Below are 20,198 nucleotides of genomic sequence, written 5' to 3'. Positions count from 1 at the left end.
TTACCAGCAAATGCTCTTTCTCCATCCCTCAAATAGCAACCACAATGTCAATCATCTATACAGTTATTAAACAACATTTAAAACCATTCTTTCTAATATTTGAAAGTTACCAAAAGCATCATTATATGAGAAAAGGTAAATTATTGTTCTTGAAATTATTACAGAGGACAATTATAGAATAATAAACCCCCAGTTGAGAGAGCATTCCCAGCAGTTTATTATTCTATAATTGTTCCTCTGTACCAGTCCGTGGCCTGTTAAGAACCAGGCCGTACAGCAGGAGGTAAGCGGCGGGCAAGCAAGGGAAGCTTCATCTGCTCCCCGCATCGCTCACATTACTGCCTAAACCATTCCCCACCATGCACCCCCATGGAAAAACTGTCTTCCACAAAACAGGTCCTTGGTGCCAAAAAGGTTGGGGACCGCTGCTCTAAACCAGTAACTTTTTGATAGGACAGCGTAAACAGGAACTCCTACTTGCTAAGAACTTATAAGATTAGATAGGTTTTTATATAAGATTATGTAGATTTTTAAAGAAAATCAAGTAAGATTGAATGAAAAAGGATTTCTGCACAGTCACTCATCAGCAAAAAAGCTAATATAAACAAGTAACTAACTTCCTAACAACAGGTCTCAGAGATCATTCAAGTGAGACCTTCTTCAGGGCAAGTCATCTGACATCCACAGGGAAATGTACATTGCTTCTTTTAACATACAATTATACACATACAAAAAATAATCACCAATTAGAATCATATATTAAGTTATATTTAACGTATCATTAAAGTTAATAGTTTAATAAGTTGTGCAGGGCCGTTCTTGGTGGTGAAATTTAGTATCTATTATCTGACATAAATAGCTGAATGGAAACACTCCTGGGTCTCTGCTCATCACTGAGCACTGAAGGAACTCAAAGCCATTTATATAAAAACAGCATTTACCATTAAACATCCCAAAAAAGACAGAAAATAGAAAATTCATTACCTTAATTTTGAACAGAGGAAACCAAGGAAGGGAAAAGCCACACAGTGGCTAGAAAAACCAAAACTAGAATATAGAGAAAAAGCAGAAAACTGCTCACATTCATTTTACCACTATAAGAGCATTAAAGGTGTCTCAGAGAAAAAGCAAACTAAATTTTTCTATTTAGTTTGAAATTGAAACTAAATTTCAATGGTCCAGTGATTAAGAATCCACCTTCCAATGCAGGGGACGCGGGTTCGATCCCTGGTCGGGGAACTAAGATCCCACATACCGTGGGACAACTAAGCCTGCACGCTCTAGAGCCTGCACGCCACAACTAGAGAGTCCGCACACCACAACTACTGAGCCCACGTGCCACAACTAGAGAGCCAACGTGCTGCAACTACTGAGCCCATGCGCCACAACTAGAGAGAAGCCCAAGTGACACAATGAAGAGCCTGCACACCACAACTAAGACCCGACACAGCCAGATAGATAGATAGATAAAATATTTTAAATGATAAAATTTTAAAAAATAAAAATAAAATAAAAAATAAATATTATAAATATTATAAAAAATAAAATAAATAAAAAATATAAAATATATCATGTATATGTCTTTAAAAAATTATACATGCAGATCACCATAAGACACATCCAAAGTAATAAACATATGGTATGAGTTTTGGGCTAGACTAATTCTAAGTGATTCTGGTTTTGGTCATCCTTCTCCCTTGCTCAAGGAAGTACTAAAATCACCCTAGAAAAGAGTATGTAGAGAAAAGGTATGGTACAACCCCAATTAATTAAGGTACTTTGATAACTGAAAGTTTTGCTATAATAAGTGCTCAAGAAAAAGATTTTTAATTCACAAGAAAGTAAGATCATATCATATCAGAGACTGGTTTTCCAAATAAACACCAAGAAAACAAGGGGGAGGTAGTGATTTTTAAAGGTAAAAATCACATTTAAAATGATTTTCTGAAATATTATTAGTAATAAAACTATGTGCTTATGTGTACATATGTGGGTGTATATATGTGTGTACATGTACACAATTTAATATAAAATGGGTGTACAATTACATCCCCATTTTATTTGGGTACCTTTACCCAAACACCTATGGTCATGGATCTAACCATCACATAAAGCAGCTGGTTTCACTGCCAGATAACTCTATTGGCTATGTTAAATTCAAATATGTTTTCTTTTTTTTTTTCCAGCAGTTTTAAAAAAAAAAACTTATTTTAATACATCTTAATTGGAGTATAATTGCTTCACAATGCTGTGTTAGTTTCTGCTGTTTCTTATAATGTCCACCACTGGTCTTAAGAGTTCAGGCCACTTTTACCTTTTCCAAGAAGCTCTTCAAAGATCTAAAGATATTTGTGTCTTTTTTCGGCTTCTCTAGGCTAAAAAGCCCTCCTCTCTTCAACTTTGAAACAGTTTACACAGCCCACACTCTCTCCTGGGTCCCTCCCTTGAACACCTGCTAACTTGACAAGAACATTTTAAAACTGTGGTGCCCAGAAATAAAGACCCTCACTCAGGAGAGAAAATGCAGAGTTCACACAGTTGTGATCTACACAGAGAAAGTTCTATTAATGCAACTGAAGCTCCAATCTCCTCTATCTTCAATACTCAAGAAATATGACAGATCGTCAGGATAAGAACTTCAGTTTCTTAGTGCAATGGTTCTCAACCCTTTTTCCATCCTGACATACCTGAAAATATGACCACTCTCATAAACAGGACTCACTAAGGGGAACAAAAAAGGGGGTGAGATGGTTGGAAAAGCCTCTATGTCCAACCCTTTGATCACTGCTTTAGCACAGATCTAAGAGTAACAATGTTCACTACAATAAAAGCAGAAATAAAGATTAAATTTTAAAACAATATAAAAAATAATGGAAAAAAGATGAATTTTGTTAACATTCTGATAACAAAAAGTATAGTTATTCAGAAACCCGTTACTGAGCTTTCCATTTCTTAAAGCTTTATTGTGCTCCATGTTGCTTACCACTCTCCCTCCCCAAATGATCACATAAGGATTTAAAATAATTTTTTAAAAGAAATGAACTTAACCCTTGAAAGAACAGAAACCTTTCTTCAATCAGAATTGAAAATGGAAAAGCCAAATGTTTGTTCAGTCACTTAGAAAACCTTAAGATCTAAAAATGATAAAATAAAACAGTGCTCCAGGGCTTCCCTGGTGGCGCAGTGGTTGAGAGTCTACCTGCCGATGCAGGGGATGCGGGTTCGTGCCCCGGTCCAGGAAGATCCCGCATGCCACGGAGCGGCTAAGCCCATGAGCCGTGGCCGCTAAGCCTGTGCATCCGGAGCCTGTGCTCTGCAACGGGAGAGGCCACAACAGTGAGAGGCCTGCGTACCGCAAAAAAAAAAACAAAAACAAAAACAGTGCTCCAGAAATTAATACAGGAGTATGTGTCAACAAGTAACACAAATTTGAGTGTCAGGAACGGTAGATTAAAAAATCAGGAAGATGGTTTTGAAGATCAGTTGGTGAATATGAAAGAAAATGATCCAGTAACAAAGCTAATAAAAACAAATTTAGAGTTCATATTACTTGGGGGGAAAAAGTCTCTTTAGAAGAAATACAAATACAGGAAACCAACAACAAAAAAAGAGAGCATTCAACAACTCAACAGTTTGACCTTGTATACTGGTATCTATTTATGTGACATGGATGTAAGGACTAACTGACATGAAATCATCAAAAAGCTATAATCTAATTATACCACAGATAACACATCTGAAATTGAAAGGTGATCATTGCTTCCCAGTTAGTGATGCAACTAGCCCTTGGAGCAGGCTGGCAGAGCAGGTCCTAAGGTGACCACAGCCCCAGACGAACCAGTTGACTTCAGCCCTGAGGAGCCCTCAGCCTCCAGTAGCATCCTCCAGGAAGCATGCCAACATTAAAATTTTCTAAATGCATCCCAATGTGAAAAAGGTTTGGAAACAAGGAATTAATAGCGACTTTCCATTAACAGAATGAGTGAGTGAAGTTAAATTAACAGTCTTCAATTTAAAAAATTATCATCTATGGAAGTCTCCAGTTGTCTAGGCTCTTTTTGATCTTTCAATTCTTTTCTGCATTATACCAACCTTTCTAAGAGTTTTATAATGCTGAGAGGCCTAGTCTGGAAAACATGAAGACTGTCAGCAAGACATATCTGAAAAATTTAAGACTGTACTTTAAGAGCCATTTGGTAAATATATCCTGAATACTAATCACCAGAAGTTTGCCTTAGATGTGATGGATGAGTCACTGACCCAGAGTAGCAGTATTCCTTTTGTCTGTACCTACCCTTTACTATTACCAATTTCTTATTAAATTTATCAAGGTCACTACCTATTTTTACCTTTTTACAAATTTTCCTAGAGGTACAATTAAACTGTACTCACCTGAATCTGAATAGGAAGATTATCTTTGACTGTATTTAACAGGGTCTCTGTGGGTTTGTCTTTGCACATTAAAACCAGCTCCAAGTCCATATCATCTTTAATCAGCAAGCCTTTTGCAACCAGGCCAATCCTCATTACACCACATAATGTCCGACCACCTTGATCCCTAAAAATAAAAGTCTGAATGATTACTTTCACAACCTGTTTCCCAAACTATAACTTCATCATCACTTGGCTTTCTGGCTATCCATATGAATTGATAAGGGAGAACATAAATCCAAATATCCAAAATTCCACAGAAGTACGTCTCAGATTTAAGGCTCATAAACTATCTACCACAAAGAACCAATAGGGAGAATATTTCAGACTATAGATCTTTCAATACTTTATTAAATCTATATTGCTTAGGAAAATCCAAATATACTGTATCCCCCCCTTAAGTATCTTTTCAATTTTTCTAATTTCCTTCTTCTGTCTTTTAATTAAGTAATTAAAGAACTGTGAGAAACATGAACACCGTGGTATACAAAGAAAGAGCATCAGGGTGGAAATTAAAAGACCTGAACTCTACTCCTAATGGTGCCTGCTGGCTTAGTATATGTAACTGTAAAATGGCTATCCGCTAGATAAGCCTTAGCTCATCCCTTCTAGCTGTAGCATTCTAGGAATCCATAAAAGTTTCTGGGGAAAGCAGAATAACGTGATAAAAGTAAAGAGCTGAGGAACCCAAAGATGATCTGCCAACACAGGCATTCCATATCCAGTGGTAGCTAAAAGAACAAACATTCAAAGAACATCAAGTCATGAATGGTGCGTAAGAATACTGTTAACATCTACCCTTGATTTTAATACCAAAAGTTTCTTATTGGTTCATTTCCCTCAATCACAAGTGAAAATGTAACTAAACTGAGCGGTCATTCAACAAGCAAGCAACTGTTTGAGTTTGGAAAACATACTAAAGGAGCTCCAAACTCTCCTGCTCCTGAGGCTCACACTGCAGATTAAGTACAAAAGCTGTTTAAAACCTGCTTAAAAGGGAAGAGAAAGGTGACATCTGAGAATAAACTGAGTGCCACAGATCTCATTAAACCTTACAAAGAGAGCCCTGCATTTGAAAGACAAGGAATGCGAATCTCAGAAAAAGTGATTAATTGCTCAAGTTCACAGAGAGAGTAAAACGGCAAAGCCGAGATTCAAACTCAAGTTGGTCTGACCATAACACTCAAGTTCTTTATATAATTACAGCTGCTTCCCAATTTCAGAAAAGAGAGAGGTCAAAATTAGAGAGGTCAAGCAAGGCAACCTGCAAGTGTGACTTCAGCAGAGTCCTGATTTGGTTAAATACAAAAAAAGGTCATTCTAGCTGGAGGCAAAGAATCAGCAGCGTTGGGCCCAAGTTAGCAGAGTGGGGAATGAACTAGAGAAAGGAGAAGGGAGAGAAGTAAATTGTGGCAGTGGAAACAAGACAGCAAGTTATAAATAACCCAGCCACAGTTCAGTGCCTGACACTCCTTAGAGATTCAGTACACGTTAAACCAATGAAAAACTATAAGGGTGGTACAAGTATAGAAAGAAAGAAAAAGCATTTTGAAGGAAGTGAACCAAGTATGGAATTATTTGATATTAAGAATAGAGTCTCATCTTTGATTCTTTTTTCTTCTATATCCCTGTTCTTTCATCTTCTCATTCTCCCAAATCTAGTAACAGTTTTTAAATTCCCCCTCTGTAATCACCCTCGAACCCCTGCCTTCAAACTAGCTTCTTTTCAGGCTCTTACTACCTCTCACCTAGACCACCTCAATAACTTCCTCTCCACTGGCCTTAATAATACTAACCCCTACCATCTATCTCAGCTACTGTATGTATACAGTATGTTGCAACCAGAACAGTCTTCCAAAAGCACCACATGGATGGAACTTTGCCTGTTATTTTCCTGGTATCCCACTGAACACTTAGACATGAGCATATTGGGAGGCAATTGAGGAGACAGCATGACTTCCTGCTTCGAATCCCAGCTCTGCCACTTACTGTGTGACATTGGACAAATTGCAAATTATTTGACTCTTTTGAGCCTGCCTTCTCATTTGTAAAAAAGAAATAATACCTTCCTCAGAGTGGTACTGAGAATGTCATTTAATTAGTGTAAGTAATGAACTTAGCCCAGAGCCTGGCATATATTAATAGCTCAATATTCCTTAAACAGTCCCCATACTTTCACACACCTAGATCTTTGCTGAGATTTATTTCTTCTTCCACTTCCACTGCCTGACAAAACCCTACTCACCCTCTGGACCTACTGCAAACGCTACCTCCTTCATAAAGTTTTTTCTAATCCCCCGAACCAGCATATAGTCTCTCCCTGCTCTGTATTTTCACATTTTTGTCACGGATACGTGAAGTAAAGATGCTAAGAAAACTGGATCGGGAGTCCGACAGACTTGAATGTGAATCCTGACTCCACCACACACACTCATTCACTGACCTTAAGCAAGTTAAAGTTTGTTAATGCTTCTGAGTTCCTGTTTTTTCATAAGCAGTGGAAATCTCTTAAGTAAAATGGGGGTGGAGAAGGGGGATAACAATAATAGAGACTAGCAGGTTTGTTGTAAAATAATGGGAAAGTAATCTGGTACAGTAACTGGCACTCAATAAATGGTAGATATTCTTAACTAGCCATTATTAGCTTGCTTATTAAATTCTATATCATAATTATGATATACTTGGTCTTACCATGTACAAGACAGCATGACTGAGCAGAGAAACTAAGTCCTAATTCAGCTCTGAATTTTAATAATGAATTTGAATATGGCGTATTATAACGTAAGTGACCCAGATACAGGGAACTAATTAAAATTAAGCTAATATTCGTAAAATACAAATAGTGTGAACTTATTCAATTTATTTGACTTATGAGTCAGCTTGTAAAGAGGTAAAATAACAGCACACAGGTAAAAGCTGCCTAACAGTCTCTGGCAGTAGAAGGTGCTTAGTAAATATAAGCTAGCCTTCCCCATCTCTATGCCCTCTGTAGTGCTTAGCATACTTCAGGAGCATAACACGTATCTACGACCAGAACACACCTCTGTTCTTGGACGCCGTTCCTGCTTATGTTTTATATAAAATAAGGACACAATCGTTCTGCACTCCTTTAGTTCTACCACATGGAAAGAACCATACACAAGTGCTCAACCCCGGAATGTTTCACAAACTGGAAACACTTCACAGAGACAATCAATAGCGTGCACAGAGCACTCTATTCAAAGATCCCAACAAAGCACGGAGTATGTTATCTTTTAAAAACCTTGAAAACTCAGTGACCTGATCCAGTTAAGCAAAAGTCTACTGGAGCACTTTCCAAAGGTCTGCTCAGCCTTGACAGCAAACAGAAGATGTATTTAGAAGGCCTGAACTTCACTGAAAAATAAAACTCCACTTAGAAATAGTAAAAATAGCAAATTTTATGTTATATGTATTTTACCACAATAAAAAAAAAGTTTTTAAAAGGGTATAAACACATTCCAACGTGCAATTTAAATATGTAATGTGGTAACTCCCTGGCAGTCCAGTGGTTAGGACTCAGCATGTTCACTGCCATGGCCAGAGTTCAATCCCTGGTCCATGAACTAAGACCACGAAAATCATACAGCGTGGCCAATCAGTCAATCAATAAATAAGGAATGCATGACTATTTAACTTGCACAGGGACTGGGATTTAACTTGCACTGGGACTGGACTAGATTACTGGATGATACTACTAATTACCATGAACCCCCAAATTTGACAGTATCTTTTTTAAAGCCATCATATGCAAGAAAAAGTGAATTACTGCCAAGAAACTTCTAGCTGACAAGTCCCTGACCAGATACAATGTATATATTACCTGTAAAAAGCTAACAAAGTCAAGAAAATACATTCTTCAGCTAAACACTGATACTGATTTTCTTTCATCTGAAGATGGAAAGGTTACACTATCATTTGGTTAAAGATATCAGTTTATTACTACTTTCCCACTATTATCTACTTATCACAGATTTAAAATTGAAAGCCTGAGAAAAAATTCTGTAACTTCTATCCTCAATTTACCAGTTGCAGCCAAAGTAATGTTCTTAATCCTATTAATACAATAGAGTCAAACAAGCTACATTTTTCGAAGTAAACCATACAATTATTCCAATCATAGTGACATTGCTCAAAACAATAACTCTAAGCTTAGCAAGGTAAAAAGTTTCCTAGTTATCATTCAGCTTCATCTCATTAATCTCCTACTGTTGTTGCAGCACTGGGAATACTGTGCTATAACTGTTGAAGGATCTGGCTCCCATTAGGCCTTCATTCATTCCACAAATACCCAATGAGCATTTACTATATGCAAGATACTGTACTGGATCCTGGAAATCAACAAGGCAGATACAGTCATAAAAACCTTTAGAGTATATTCTCCTGCACTCTCTCTTTCTACACCAGGATTTTTAAATACCTGACAAAAATGACATTCTGTGATTTTCCCAGAGACCAAAAACACTACTATTTATTTCTGAATTTAGGAGGCTGAACCAACACATGAAAAAGATGACATAGCATAACCTCCAAAAAAGAGAAGTTTTTTTAAAAGGGCTTGGTGCTTGCTCCCTCAAAAGGCATCCTGAACAGGTCTATCTTCTTTTTCTGGTCCAATCATTATTCCTTTCTTGCTTTCCCTGCAAATTTAACTCAGAAAAATTCCACATTTACTTCCCTGTTTACAGTCATATAAATGGGAGAACCCAAAGAACACCAAATAGCAAATGTAACCCAGTGAGACGGGACCCTGGGCATTACAGGACAGCACTACAAATGTCAGGTCACACTCACTTGGAATAGGAGTCTACAGCCTCATCCTTCTTCACTTCTGTCTCACCCTCTGCTTTTGTGCCTTTATTTGTTTCATCCAGCCAATCCGAGACATGTTTAAGAGCACACTCAACAGTAGACACCATATTCTGAACAGCTTCAAGTTCCTCCGGAGATGGATAAATTGTTGAATGTTTCACCATAACATGGCGATCATCATTGGCAAAAGATCTAATAGATCTCTGTCAGAAAATGAAAGGAAACTATTACTTCAATAAAAGAAATGTTACCTGAAAAGGATGACTTACAAATATATTTAAGTCAAGTCATAGCATTAATTGTCAAACTGTTGTGAAACAGTTAACACTGAGACAATGAAAAACTGCTGAAGAAAGGAAGTAAAACCCCATGCTGCCAAACTCCACACCAGAAAATTAGAGATCTTTCATTCATATTTTGGAAGAGTTCACCCAAGTTACATTCAGTATTATGTATATGCCACATTTTAGCTCAATCTATGTGTTTTCAATACCATGTCAAAAAAGGTCATCCATATCACACATCATCTGCAAGAAACAAGATACTTCCTGCTTCGACAGAGTATCTAGAAATGCATATGGGTGACTCATGATACCCAGTCACTCCTTTCTAAACTCCTGGACACTTCTGCATCTAGAAAAATTGAGATTTTGTAATATAGTAATAACACAAAATACAAAGTTATATGTGAACAAGATAGTAAAACTATGGACCGCATTAGAATATTATTTATTATTTGGCATTCAAACTTTGGTGGGAAGCTTTAATTTTTTAAATAGATTAGTAGGAGATATTCCAAATTCCAGAATGGGGAAAATAAATATTGCAAAAGAATTAATTTTCCAAACTAATTTACAAATGTATTCACATTCTCAATCAAAATCCCCTCAAGATAGATTTACTTTAATACTCAACAAAAATAATTTTAAAGCTCATTTTGGGTGGGGGGAGGGAAGTCATAAGTGTATCAAGAACTATTCTACAAAGGTGGATGGGTGGTACTATTATGCTAAAATAAAATATCAAAAATGTTAAAAGCAATAATTAAAATGACATGCTGGCCCAAAAATCAGTGGAACAGATTACAGCCTAGAAACAGAATGAATTTCATGAAAATTTAATAGAGTAGATCCTTCACACTCATGAGTCACACATCCAAAAACCTTTGAATATTTCCAAATTTACAAATACCATAAAGACACTTGTACCAGTACAGGGCAAAATGAACAAGGAAAACTTGGTGAGTTTCCATAAAGCCAAAAGTATTTGACTTAAAGGGTGGCTACAGTGCTCTAACTTACATGAAATTATGTATGCTAGCAGACAGTAAATATTTTGTTTTAAAGTCTTTACTGCAAAATAATATATTTGCAACGCTTTATCAGTCTTGTCTCTTTTGTTTTTGTTTGAATGTCAGTGTTTTAAAATCAGATTAATTTGGACACTAGTAAATTAATACTACAGTATCATTGTCACCTACAAAATGAAGCAAGCTATAACTAAAAAGGTAAGTAATCCTTTGAAACCCTCAATTATTACATAATAAAAGTTACTAAAATCAATCATGAAGCTTTCTTTTTTTCTCGATAAAAGCCATCTCCGTCTAGATTTCTTTCTTGCTCTCAAAGTCCATGACCAGTTTTCCAACTGGAGAAGTCTTCTGCTACAAAGAAAAAAACTTTTTAACCACTTCATGAGATTTACTTATATATCCCAAAATAAGTTAACAAGAAAACAAAAGAGCCATGTAACAAATTGGAGATGCTAGGTTGTTCTAGGGATTATAACTTATTGATAGTTAACTTGCTCTTTAAAAAAAAAATTCCACTAATATTTTAGTTCTGGATGGTGGGGGAAAAATGTTAACTTGAGATTTTCTCTGTCATTTAGTTTTATGATGAGTTACTAAGTTACTAAATTAAGTTACTCAGTCCTGCACACTGGCCACACCTTAGGAAAATTACATACTGCTACCCAACACAAACCTTTGGCCTTTCTCTCACAAAAAACATAAGACTGCCAATGTTAAATCCAAGAATCTACTGGATGTGATAGGACAAGCATCATGAAACAGTGATGAAAGAACTGAATGAATGGTATTACCACCCCCAAAAAATAAAGCTACCTTATTTACCCAAATAAACTCCATATTGATTTTAAGTATTAAAAAATTAATTGGAAGAACTATGCAGAAACAGAAAGTTCTCTTTCAAACCTGAGATCTAAGGCAAAGGAACAGGAGAAACTGGAAAACACCTACTGACCAATTAAACTACGTAAACACAAAATTTCTACACCAGACATCTAAAGCTACATTTAAAATGAATAAACTAGGAAAGGAGTTTTCATCAACTATGACAAGTAATACATATAAAGCATTTCTTTAAGTTCTAAGAATATCAAGACTATAGTAGATAAATAAGCTGAAAAGGCAAATAATTCATATGGGAAGAAACACAAGTTACAGTGTCATTTTTCACATCTCACCATAAACGTAAATGACAGAGAAAATCCCAAGTTAACATTTTTCCCCACCATCCAGAACTAAAATATTAGTAGAATTCCTTCTTTAAAGAGTAAGTCAACTGGGCTTCCCTGGTGGCGCAGTGGTTGAGAATCTGCTTGCCAATGCAGAGGACATGGGTTTGAGCCCTGGTCTGGGAAGATCCCACATGCCGAGGAGCATCTAGGCCTGTGAGCCACAAATACTGAGCCTGCGTGTCTGGAGCCTTGCTCCGCAACAAGAGAGGCCGCGACAGTGAGAAGCCCGCGCACCGCGATGAAGAGTGGCCCCTGCTCGCCGCAACTAGAAAGCCCTCACACAGAAACGAAGACCCAACACACCCAAAAATAAATAAATAAATTTACTAAAAAAAAAAAAAGAAAAAAAAGAGTAAGTCAACTAAGTTATAACCTCTAAAACAAATTTTTTAAAAATCAAATCTCATTTAAAGAAATACCATCAGACTTGCTAAACAACATATTTCAAACATACTGATGATTAGTATTTTTGTGCTTTTTCCCTCACTTACAACATCTTTTTTAAGCCTTTTCTCACTTATGGAAAAATTCACACAGCATCCTCCAGAACCAAAATACGAGGAGAAAAATATTCAGCACATTTTACCAATTAAAAAGTTAGGCACCAGATGTTATGACCTCATCTAACGTCTCAAATTCAATTTAAGTATTAACTTTCCACAAAAAGCAAGGTTTCCATGATATTCAGTTCAGTGCCCCCAATACACTCAACACCTGACCTTATTATTTTAAAATTAAAAGCATGTGAAAAAAGGTGTCTTTTTGAGTTAAATACTCACACATTTTATAAACTCCAAACCCTTCATATCATTACTTAAAGGACTGGTTCAGGATTTTTAATTTCCATGGGAAAAAAACTGAGTTTCAGGTAGAAAGCTAGAGAAAAATTACATAATTTCAAGTTCAAGGTCACCTTAGCCATTTGTATCAGTTTGCTAATGCCAGTTTTATTAGAAAATATTATTTATGAGCATTTCTTCCTTTGTATTTAATAATTTACAGCCTGCAGGCTCATGGGGCTCCATCTTGTGGTTTAAATGGCTCGTAATAAATCTGAACTCATTTGCTTTGCTTAAATAGTAGAATGCCATCTTTAGCTGATACACTGGAGCAAAAAATTACCACCAGTTTTTCACTTGCCCTCACTGTTAACGGTTCCAACTTTAAGCAACTGAGATCTTTGGTAACTAAATTAAGGAAACATAAATAATAACCTACCATGGTTTTCTACAGTATTTTAGCTTCTTCTTCCGATCCTTTTCCCTCTTTCTTGTCGTCTTCACTAGACACTGTTTTCTGTGACAGTACCTCCTCATAAGCCTGAGTCCCCTGACAGCTCAGAGTCAATATGGCAAAGGTGTTTGAAGACTTGTTCTCTAGAATACACCTGCAAGAGAAAAAGAAAAACAACGTTTCAAAAATGCTTATTTACAATTAGTTTCATATCAGAGTGCGGAACCCATAAACATGTTATTGACTAAAATGAAACAATCTTTATAGAGGAAAATTACTTCATTTTAAACAAAAACTAATACATCCTTTGAAGGCCTGGGCCCAAGAGCCTAAGATACCGCCAGAAAAATAAGCCTCCTGGTAGCCACAATGTGGCAGCTGGCTGACTTGCACTCAATGAGATGAATACGTTAACAGACACAGATTCATTAAAGAAGTACAACCTGAAAAAGTAATACTACTACTGGTGGCAAAAATGTTGCAATTAACCATGAGATTTTCAACAGAAATTGGCATTAGTCAGATCTATCTGAAAAGTAGATAAGACACCTGAAAATATAACACTGTTGATTGTAACCATGAAGCTTTTCCATTTGATGCTGCCATCAGATTTACAGCAAATGTTGGGACCATGTTTCATCTTTAGTCATTTTAGCCCTAAAATTCAGAATGCTTTTTTGGCTCTGCTCCCCTAACCTCTAAGAGACCCTACTTCCCTCTCAACCTATATGCACTGTTATGCCAGACTCCTGAATATTCACTAAATCCTGATTTCATTACCCATGGATGACTCTCACCAGAATCCCACAGTATATTTCTGCCCAGAGGCCTAAACACCATTCTATTACCCCTTTGTTCCACCTTTATAAGATTTTATTCCAGATAAGGTAAAAAATAAGCTTTTCTGAGCACTGAAGTCCTTATATAAGCCCAGTGGTAAAAAACAAAAAAACTAGAGAGAGACCATTAAAATAGAACATATGCCTTACATGGTTATCATGAGTAACACACACCACAGGATATGTAAACACCCACAAAGAAAGAGCTCCCTCTTCATCTCAATATCTTTCCTTTAAATTTTCCCTTAAATAATGAAACCCCCTTTTACTTTTATCTACAATAATTTTCTATCAGTTGCTCTCTTAAAGAAAAAAATCCTTTTTGAATTCTTGGGACCAGGAAAGTTAAAGGTGACATTTAACTCTCCCCAATACTACAAATGAAAAAACAGACCCACATTTATAGTCAAATGATACTCAGTTCTGACCTACATGCAACACTATTCATATCTTATAACCAACTTCCCTGACACTGACTTACAAAATCCACCTGAAATAAGCTAGTGAAGACTGATTTTTTTTAAATTATATAACAACTAATAGATAGAACTTACTTTGATTACTACACATATCAAATCAAGGTAAGGAGGGAACACATAATGCTGCAATTCATAGGGTCCTTTTATACAACAAAGTTAAGAAACAAACTAAAACATGATCCCATGGTAAGAGATATCTCAAAGATCCTCCTGTCACTAAAATTATACCTTTTGTATAAAGATTGCACTATACAATTTAGAGTCTTTGGCACTTCCCATTCCCAACCCTACTCCATTCTAGAAGATTCAACCATTCAGTACTTAGCTGTGAATCCTGCAGCCAAAGACTGCTGCACTGATGAGAACTGAACTGAACTGCTCACAGGTGAGAACTGAAAACAAAGTCCACAAGCTGCTCACTATAAAAAGGTAAAACCAATAAGTCAAACATATTAAGAAAGTTGACTGAAAGCAGAAAAAGAGGGAAGAATGTTAAGTAAAAGCTGATGTAGTGGAGAAACTGTGGATCACCAATAGCACTTTTCAGTCATCAGTATGGAGAGTAACCACCCTACCTATACATCAAGAAGCTCTGGGCTCATTCTTGCCGCTTTTATTTTATTTATTTATTTATTTATTTAAATTTTTAAGAATTTTTTTGCGGGACGCAGGCCTCTCACCACTGTGGCCTCTCCCGCTGCGGAGCACAGGCTCCAGACGCGCAGGCCCAGCGGCCATGGCTCACGGGCCCAGCCGCTCCGCGGCACATGGGATCCTCCTGGACTGGGGCACGAACCCACGTCCCCTGCATCAGCAGGCGGACTCCCAACCGCTGCGCCATCAGGGAAGCCCGCCGCTTTTATTCAACATAGTTTTGGAAGTCCTAGCCACAGCAATCAGTGAAGAAAAAGAAATAAAAGGAATCCAAACTGGAAAGGAAGTAAAACCATCACTGTGTGCAGACGACATGATACTATACATGGAAAACTACTAGAGCTCATCAGTGAATTTGGTAAAGTTGCAGGATACAAAATTAATACGGAAATCTGTTGCATTTCTATACACTAACAATGAAGTAACAAAAAGAGAAATTAAGGAAACAACCCCATTTACCATCGCATCAAAAATAATAAAATACCTAGGAATAAATCTACCTAAGAAGGCAAAAGATCTGTACTCTGAGAACTACAAGACACTGATGACAGAAACTGAAGATGACACAAACAGAAAGATATACCATGTTCTTGGATTGGAAGAATCAATACTATTAAAATGGCCATACTACCCAAGGCAATCTACAGACTCAATACAATTCCTATCAAATTACCAATGGAATTTTCCACATAACTAGAACAAAAATTTTTTTAATTTGTATGGAAACACAAAAGACCCCTAATAGCCAAAACAATCTTGAGAAAGAACAGAGCTGGAGGAATCAAGCTCCCTGGCTTCAGACTGTGCTACAAAGCTACAGTAATCAAAACAGTATGGTACTGCCACAAAAACAGACACATAGATCAATGGAACAGGGTAGACAGCCCAGAAATAAACCCATGCACTTATGGTCAGTTAATGTATGACAAAGGAGGCAAGAATATTCAATGGAGAAAAGACAGTCTCTTCAGTAGGTGGTGCTGGGAAAACTGGACAGCTGCATGTAAAAGAATAAAATAAGAACATTCTCTAACACCATACACAAAAATAAACTCAAAATGGATTAAAGACCTGTATATAAGACTGGATACTATAAAACTTCTAGAGGAAAACATAGGCAGAACACTCTTTGACATAAATTGCAGCAATGTTTTTTTGGATCCGTCTTCTAAAGTAAAGGAAATAAAAGCAAAAATAAACAAATGGGACCTAGTTAAACTTAAAAGCTTTTGCATAGCAAAGGAGACCATCGACAAAACGAAAAGACAATCTACTGAAGGGGAGAGAATATTTGCAAACCATATGATGGATAAGGGGTTAATAACCAACATATGTAAATGGCTCACACAACTCAATATCAAATAAACAAACAACCCAATTTAAAAGTGGCAGAAGAAATGAATAGACATTTTTCTAAAGAGGAAATGCAGATGGCCAACAGGTACATGAAAAGATGCTCAACATAGCTAATCATCAGTGAAATGCAAATCAAAACCACAATGAGATATCATCTCACACCTGTCAGAATGGCTATCATCACAAAGAACACAAATAACAAATGTTGGCGAGGACATGGAGAAAAGGGACCCCTCAAACACTGTTAGACGGAATGTAAACTGGTGCAGCCACTGTGGAAAACAGTGTAGAGGTTTCTCAAAAAACTAAAAATAGAACTACATTATGACCCAGCAATTCCAGTCCTGGGAATACATCTAAAAAAACCCAAAAACACTAATTCGAAAAGATACACACCCGAATGTTCATAGAATTATTTACAATTGCCAAGATATGGAAGCAACGTAAGTGTCCACCAACAGATGAATGGATAAAGAAGATGTGGTATACATGTATTGGGTTGGCCAAAAGGTTCGTCTGGTTTTTTCCTGTAAGACAGCTCTAGTAGCACTTAGTTGTCTTTAACTTCATTCAAAACAGTTTTGTTAGATTGTATGTGACGGCTGTCATATCAGCGTGCATTTAAAAAAAGACTTAAGGGGACACAGGTTTGAGCCCTGGTCCCAGAGGATCCCACATGCCGCAGAGCAACTAAGCCCGTGTGCCACAACTATTGAGACTACACTCTGAGAAGCTCACACACCACAACGAAGAGTAGCCCCCGCTCTCCACAACTAGAGAAAGCCCACACGTAGCAATGAAGACCCAACGCAGCCAATAAATAAATAATTTTAAAACTTAAAAAATTAAAAACACTTGGAGTTTTAAATAAAGACTTATCAAAATGGGTGAATTTTTGTGTAGCCATTTTAATACTGAAGATGGAAGAAAAAAGCAACATTTTCGGCATATTATGCTTTATTATTTCAAGAAAGGTAAAAACGCACTGAAACGCAAAAAAAAAAAAGATTTGTGCACTGTACGGAGAAGGTGCTGTGACTGATCAAACGTGTCAGAGTGGTTTGCAAAGTTTCGTGCTGGAGATTTCTTGCTGGACGATGCTCCACGGTCAGGTAGACCAGTTGAAGTTGATAGCGATCAAATCGAAACAATACTTGAGAACAGTGAACGTTATACCACGTGGGAGATAGCGGACATACTCAAAGTACCCAAATCAAGCACTGAAAATCATTTGCACCAGCTTGGTTATGCTCATCACTTTGATGTTTGGGTTCCACATAGGTTAAGCGAAAAAAACCTTCTTGACCGTATTTATGCAGCAATTCTCTACTTAAACATAATGAAAACGTTCCGTTTTTAAAACAAATTGTGATGGGTGATGAAAAGTGTGATACTGTACAATAATGTGGAATGGAAGAGATCATGGGGCAAGCGAGATGAACCACCACCAACCACACCAAAGAAGGTGATGTTGTGTATATGGTGGGACTGGAAGGGAGTCCTCTATTATGAGCTCCTTCTGGAAAACCAAATGATTAATTCCAACAAGTACTGCTCCCAATTAGACCAACTGAAAGCGGCACTTGACGAAAAGTGTCCAGAATTAGTCAACAGAAAACGCATAATCTTCCATCAGGATAACACAAGACTGCATGTTTCTTTCATGACCAGGCAAAAACTGTTACTGTTTGGCTGGGAAGTTCTGATTCATCCGCCATATCCATCAGACATTGAATCTTCGGATTTCCATTTATTTTGGTCTTCACAAAATTCTCTTAATGGAAAAAATTTCAATTCCCTGGAAGATGGTAAAAGGCATCTTTGCTCACAGTTCTTTGCTCAAAAATACAAAAAGTTTTGGGAAGATGGAATTATGAATTTGCCTGAAAAATGGCAGAAGGTAGTGGAACAAAATGGTGAATATGTTGTTCAATAAAGTTCTTGGTGAAAGTGAAAAATGTGTCTTTTATTTTTACTTAAAAATCGAAGGAACTTTTTGGCCAACCCAATACAATGGAATACTACTCAGCCATAGAAAAAGAACAAAATTTTGCCCTTTGTTGCAACATGGATGGACTTAGAGGGCATTATGCTAAGTAAAATAAGTCAGAATGAGAAAGACAAATACTGTATGATATCACTTATACGTGGAATCTAAAAAATACAACAAACTAGTGAACATAACACAAAAAGAAGCAGACTCACAGATACAGAGAATAAACTAGTGGTTACTGGCAGGGGGTGGAGGGACAAAACAGTGGTGGGGGAGTAGGAGATACAAACTATTGGGTATAAAATACAAACTACTGGGTATAAGATAGGCCACAAGGATGTACTGTACAACACGGGGAATATAGCCAATATTTTGTAATAACTGTAAATGGAGTGTAGCCTTTTTAAATTGTATAAAAAATTAAAAATTAAAAAAAATTTTTTAAAAAGCAGCTCTAGGAACTTCAGGGTATTATAGCATAGTGCAATAATTCATTATATCATCTCAGAATCATATTCTGTCGATGCTGTAAAAGGAACTTAGAAATCATCTGGTCCAATTCCACCTACCCCTCAGTTTAAAGTGAACTACAATCAGAGATATTAAAGAAGTCACACAACTAATCAGGGACAAAGCATGGTCCAAAACCTAAGTCATAGCCCAATGACTTTTCCCTACTATATCTGACTGAAAAAAAAAAAGCTATATTTGGTAGACTGTGAGCTGATAGAAACTGCAACACATTTTTAAAGAGTTTCTCTCTAAAAAAATGATTAACTTAGTGGATAAAATTCTGGCCTTGAAATTTAAAAAAAGACTCAACTTCACCATTTAATAGCTCTGTGACCTTAGAAAGTTTTGTGACTCAAAATCACTTAATTTCCTTGGGTCTCAGTTTCCTTAACCTATACAGTGAGAAAATATTCCACTACTAATTAACAGCTAACAGTTATGGGACTCACATTCTGTACCAGGCACTGTTCTAAGAGCTTTTGATATATTAATTCATTTAATCCTCACAACAATCTTTTTTTTTTAAATGTATTTGGCTGCATAGGGTCCCAGTTGCGGCACGCAGGATCTTCACTGCGGCATGCAGTGTGTGGGCTCCAGAGCGCACAGGCTCAGTAGCTGTGGCGCACGGGCTTAGATGTCCTGTGGCACGTGGGATCTTAGTTCCCCAACGAGGCACTGAACCCGAGTCCCCTGCATTGGAAGGTAGATTCTTAACCACTGGACCACCAGGGAAGTCCCACAACAATCTTAATATCTCCACTTAACATATAAGTAAGCTAGAGCATAAAGAGACAATATAATCTAATTAAAATCACAAAGCAAAAGTACATACCAGAGCTAAGATTCAAAACAAGACAATCCCTTTCCATAATATTTTTGCTCTAAAGGCACTTACACTTATGTTAGTGGATAAACTTTAGCTCTTTCAAAAAATATGTCTAGGGCTTCCCTGGTGGCGCAGTGGTTGAGAGTCTGCCTGCCGATGCAGGGGACATGGGTTCGTTCCCGGGTCCGGGAGGATCCCGCATGCCGCGGAGCGGCTGGGCCCGTGGGCCATGGCCGCTGGGCCTGCGCGTCCGGAGCCTGTGCTCCACAATGGGAGAGGCCACAACAGGGAGAGGCCCACGTACCGCAAAAAAACAAACAAAAAAAAGTCTGTGAATTACAAAGGCCATGTAGGACACAGGCTTTGGAGTCAGGTCTAGATTCAACTACCAACTTCGTTGCCACTTCACTTCTCTTAGCCAGAGCTTTCTCACCTGTGCAATGAGGTGAACAGTATTTACTTCAAACTAAATGAGACAGGTTATTAAAAATACTGAAGAG

General features: G+C 37.2%; 1 protein-coding gene across 3 annotated transcripts in view; it reads right to left on the bottom strand.

Annotated features, from left to right (window-relative positions):
- Positions 1 to 9,458, bottom strand: part of STRBP (spermatid perinuclear RNA binding protein) — a gene marked incomplete at its 3' end in the record, with an annotated part of 64,997 nt that extends 55,539 nt beyond the window's left edge. For 2 of the 3 annotated variants that reach the window (XM_079706063.1, XM_079706064.1), the window contains exons 1-2: positions 9,244 to 9,458; positions 4,393 to 4,558 (exon numbers count right to left, since the gene is read on the bottom strand). In XM_079706063.1, the coding sequence (XP_079562189.1) occupies positions 4,393 to 4,558; positions 9,244 to 9,425 (348 nt within the window). In that variant the 5' untranslated portion in view covers positions 9,426 to 9,458. The remainder of the gene's footprint in view (positions 1 to 4,392; positions 4,559 to 9,243) is intronic. The other variant, XM_079706062.1, reaches the window with a different exon arrangement.
- Positions 9,459 to 20,198: the final 10,740 nt, after the last annotated feature.

Source organism: Hyperoodon ampullatus (genome assembly GCF_949752795.1).
Source record: "Hyperoodon ampullatus genome assembly, chromosome: 6".
NCBI lineage: Eukaryota > Metazoa > Chordata > Mammalia > Artiodactyla > Ziphiidae > Hyperoodon > Hyperoodon ampullatus.
Note: the sequence above shows the minus strand (reverse complement) of the source record. Positions and strands in the feature narration are given on the sequence as shown.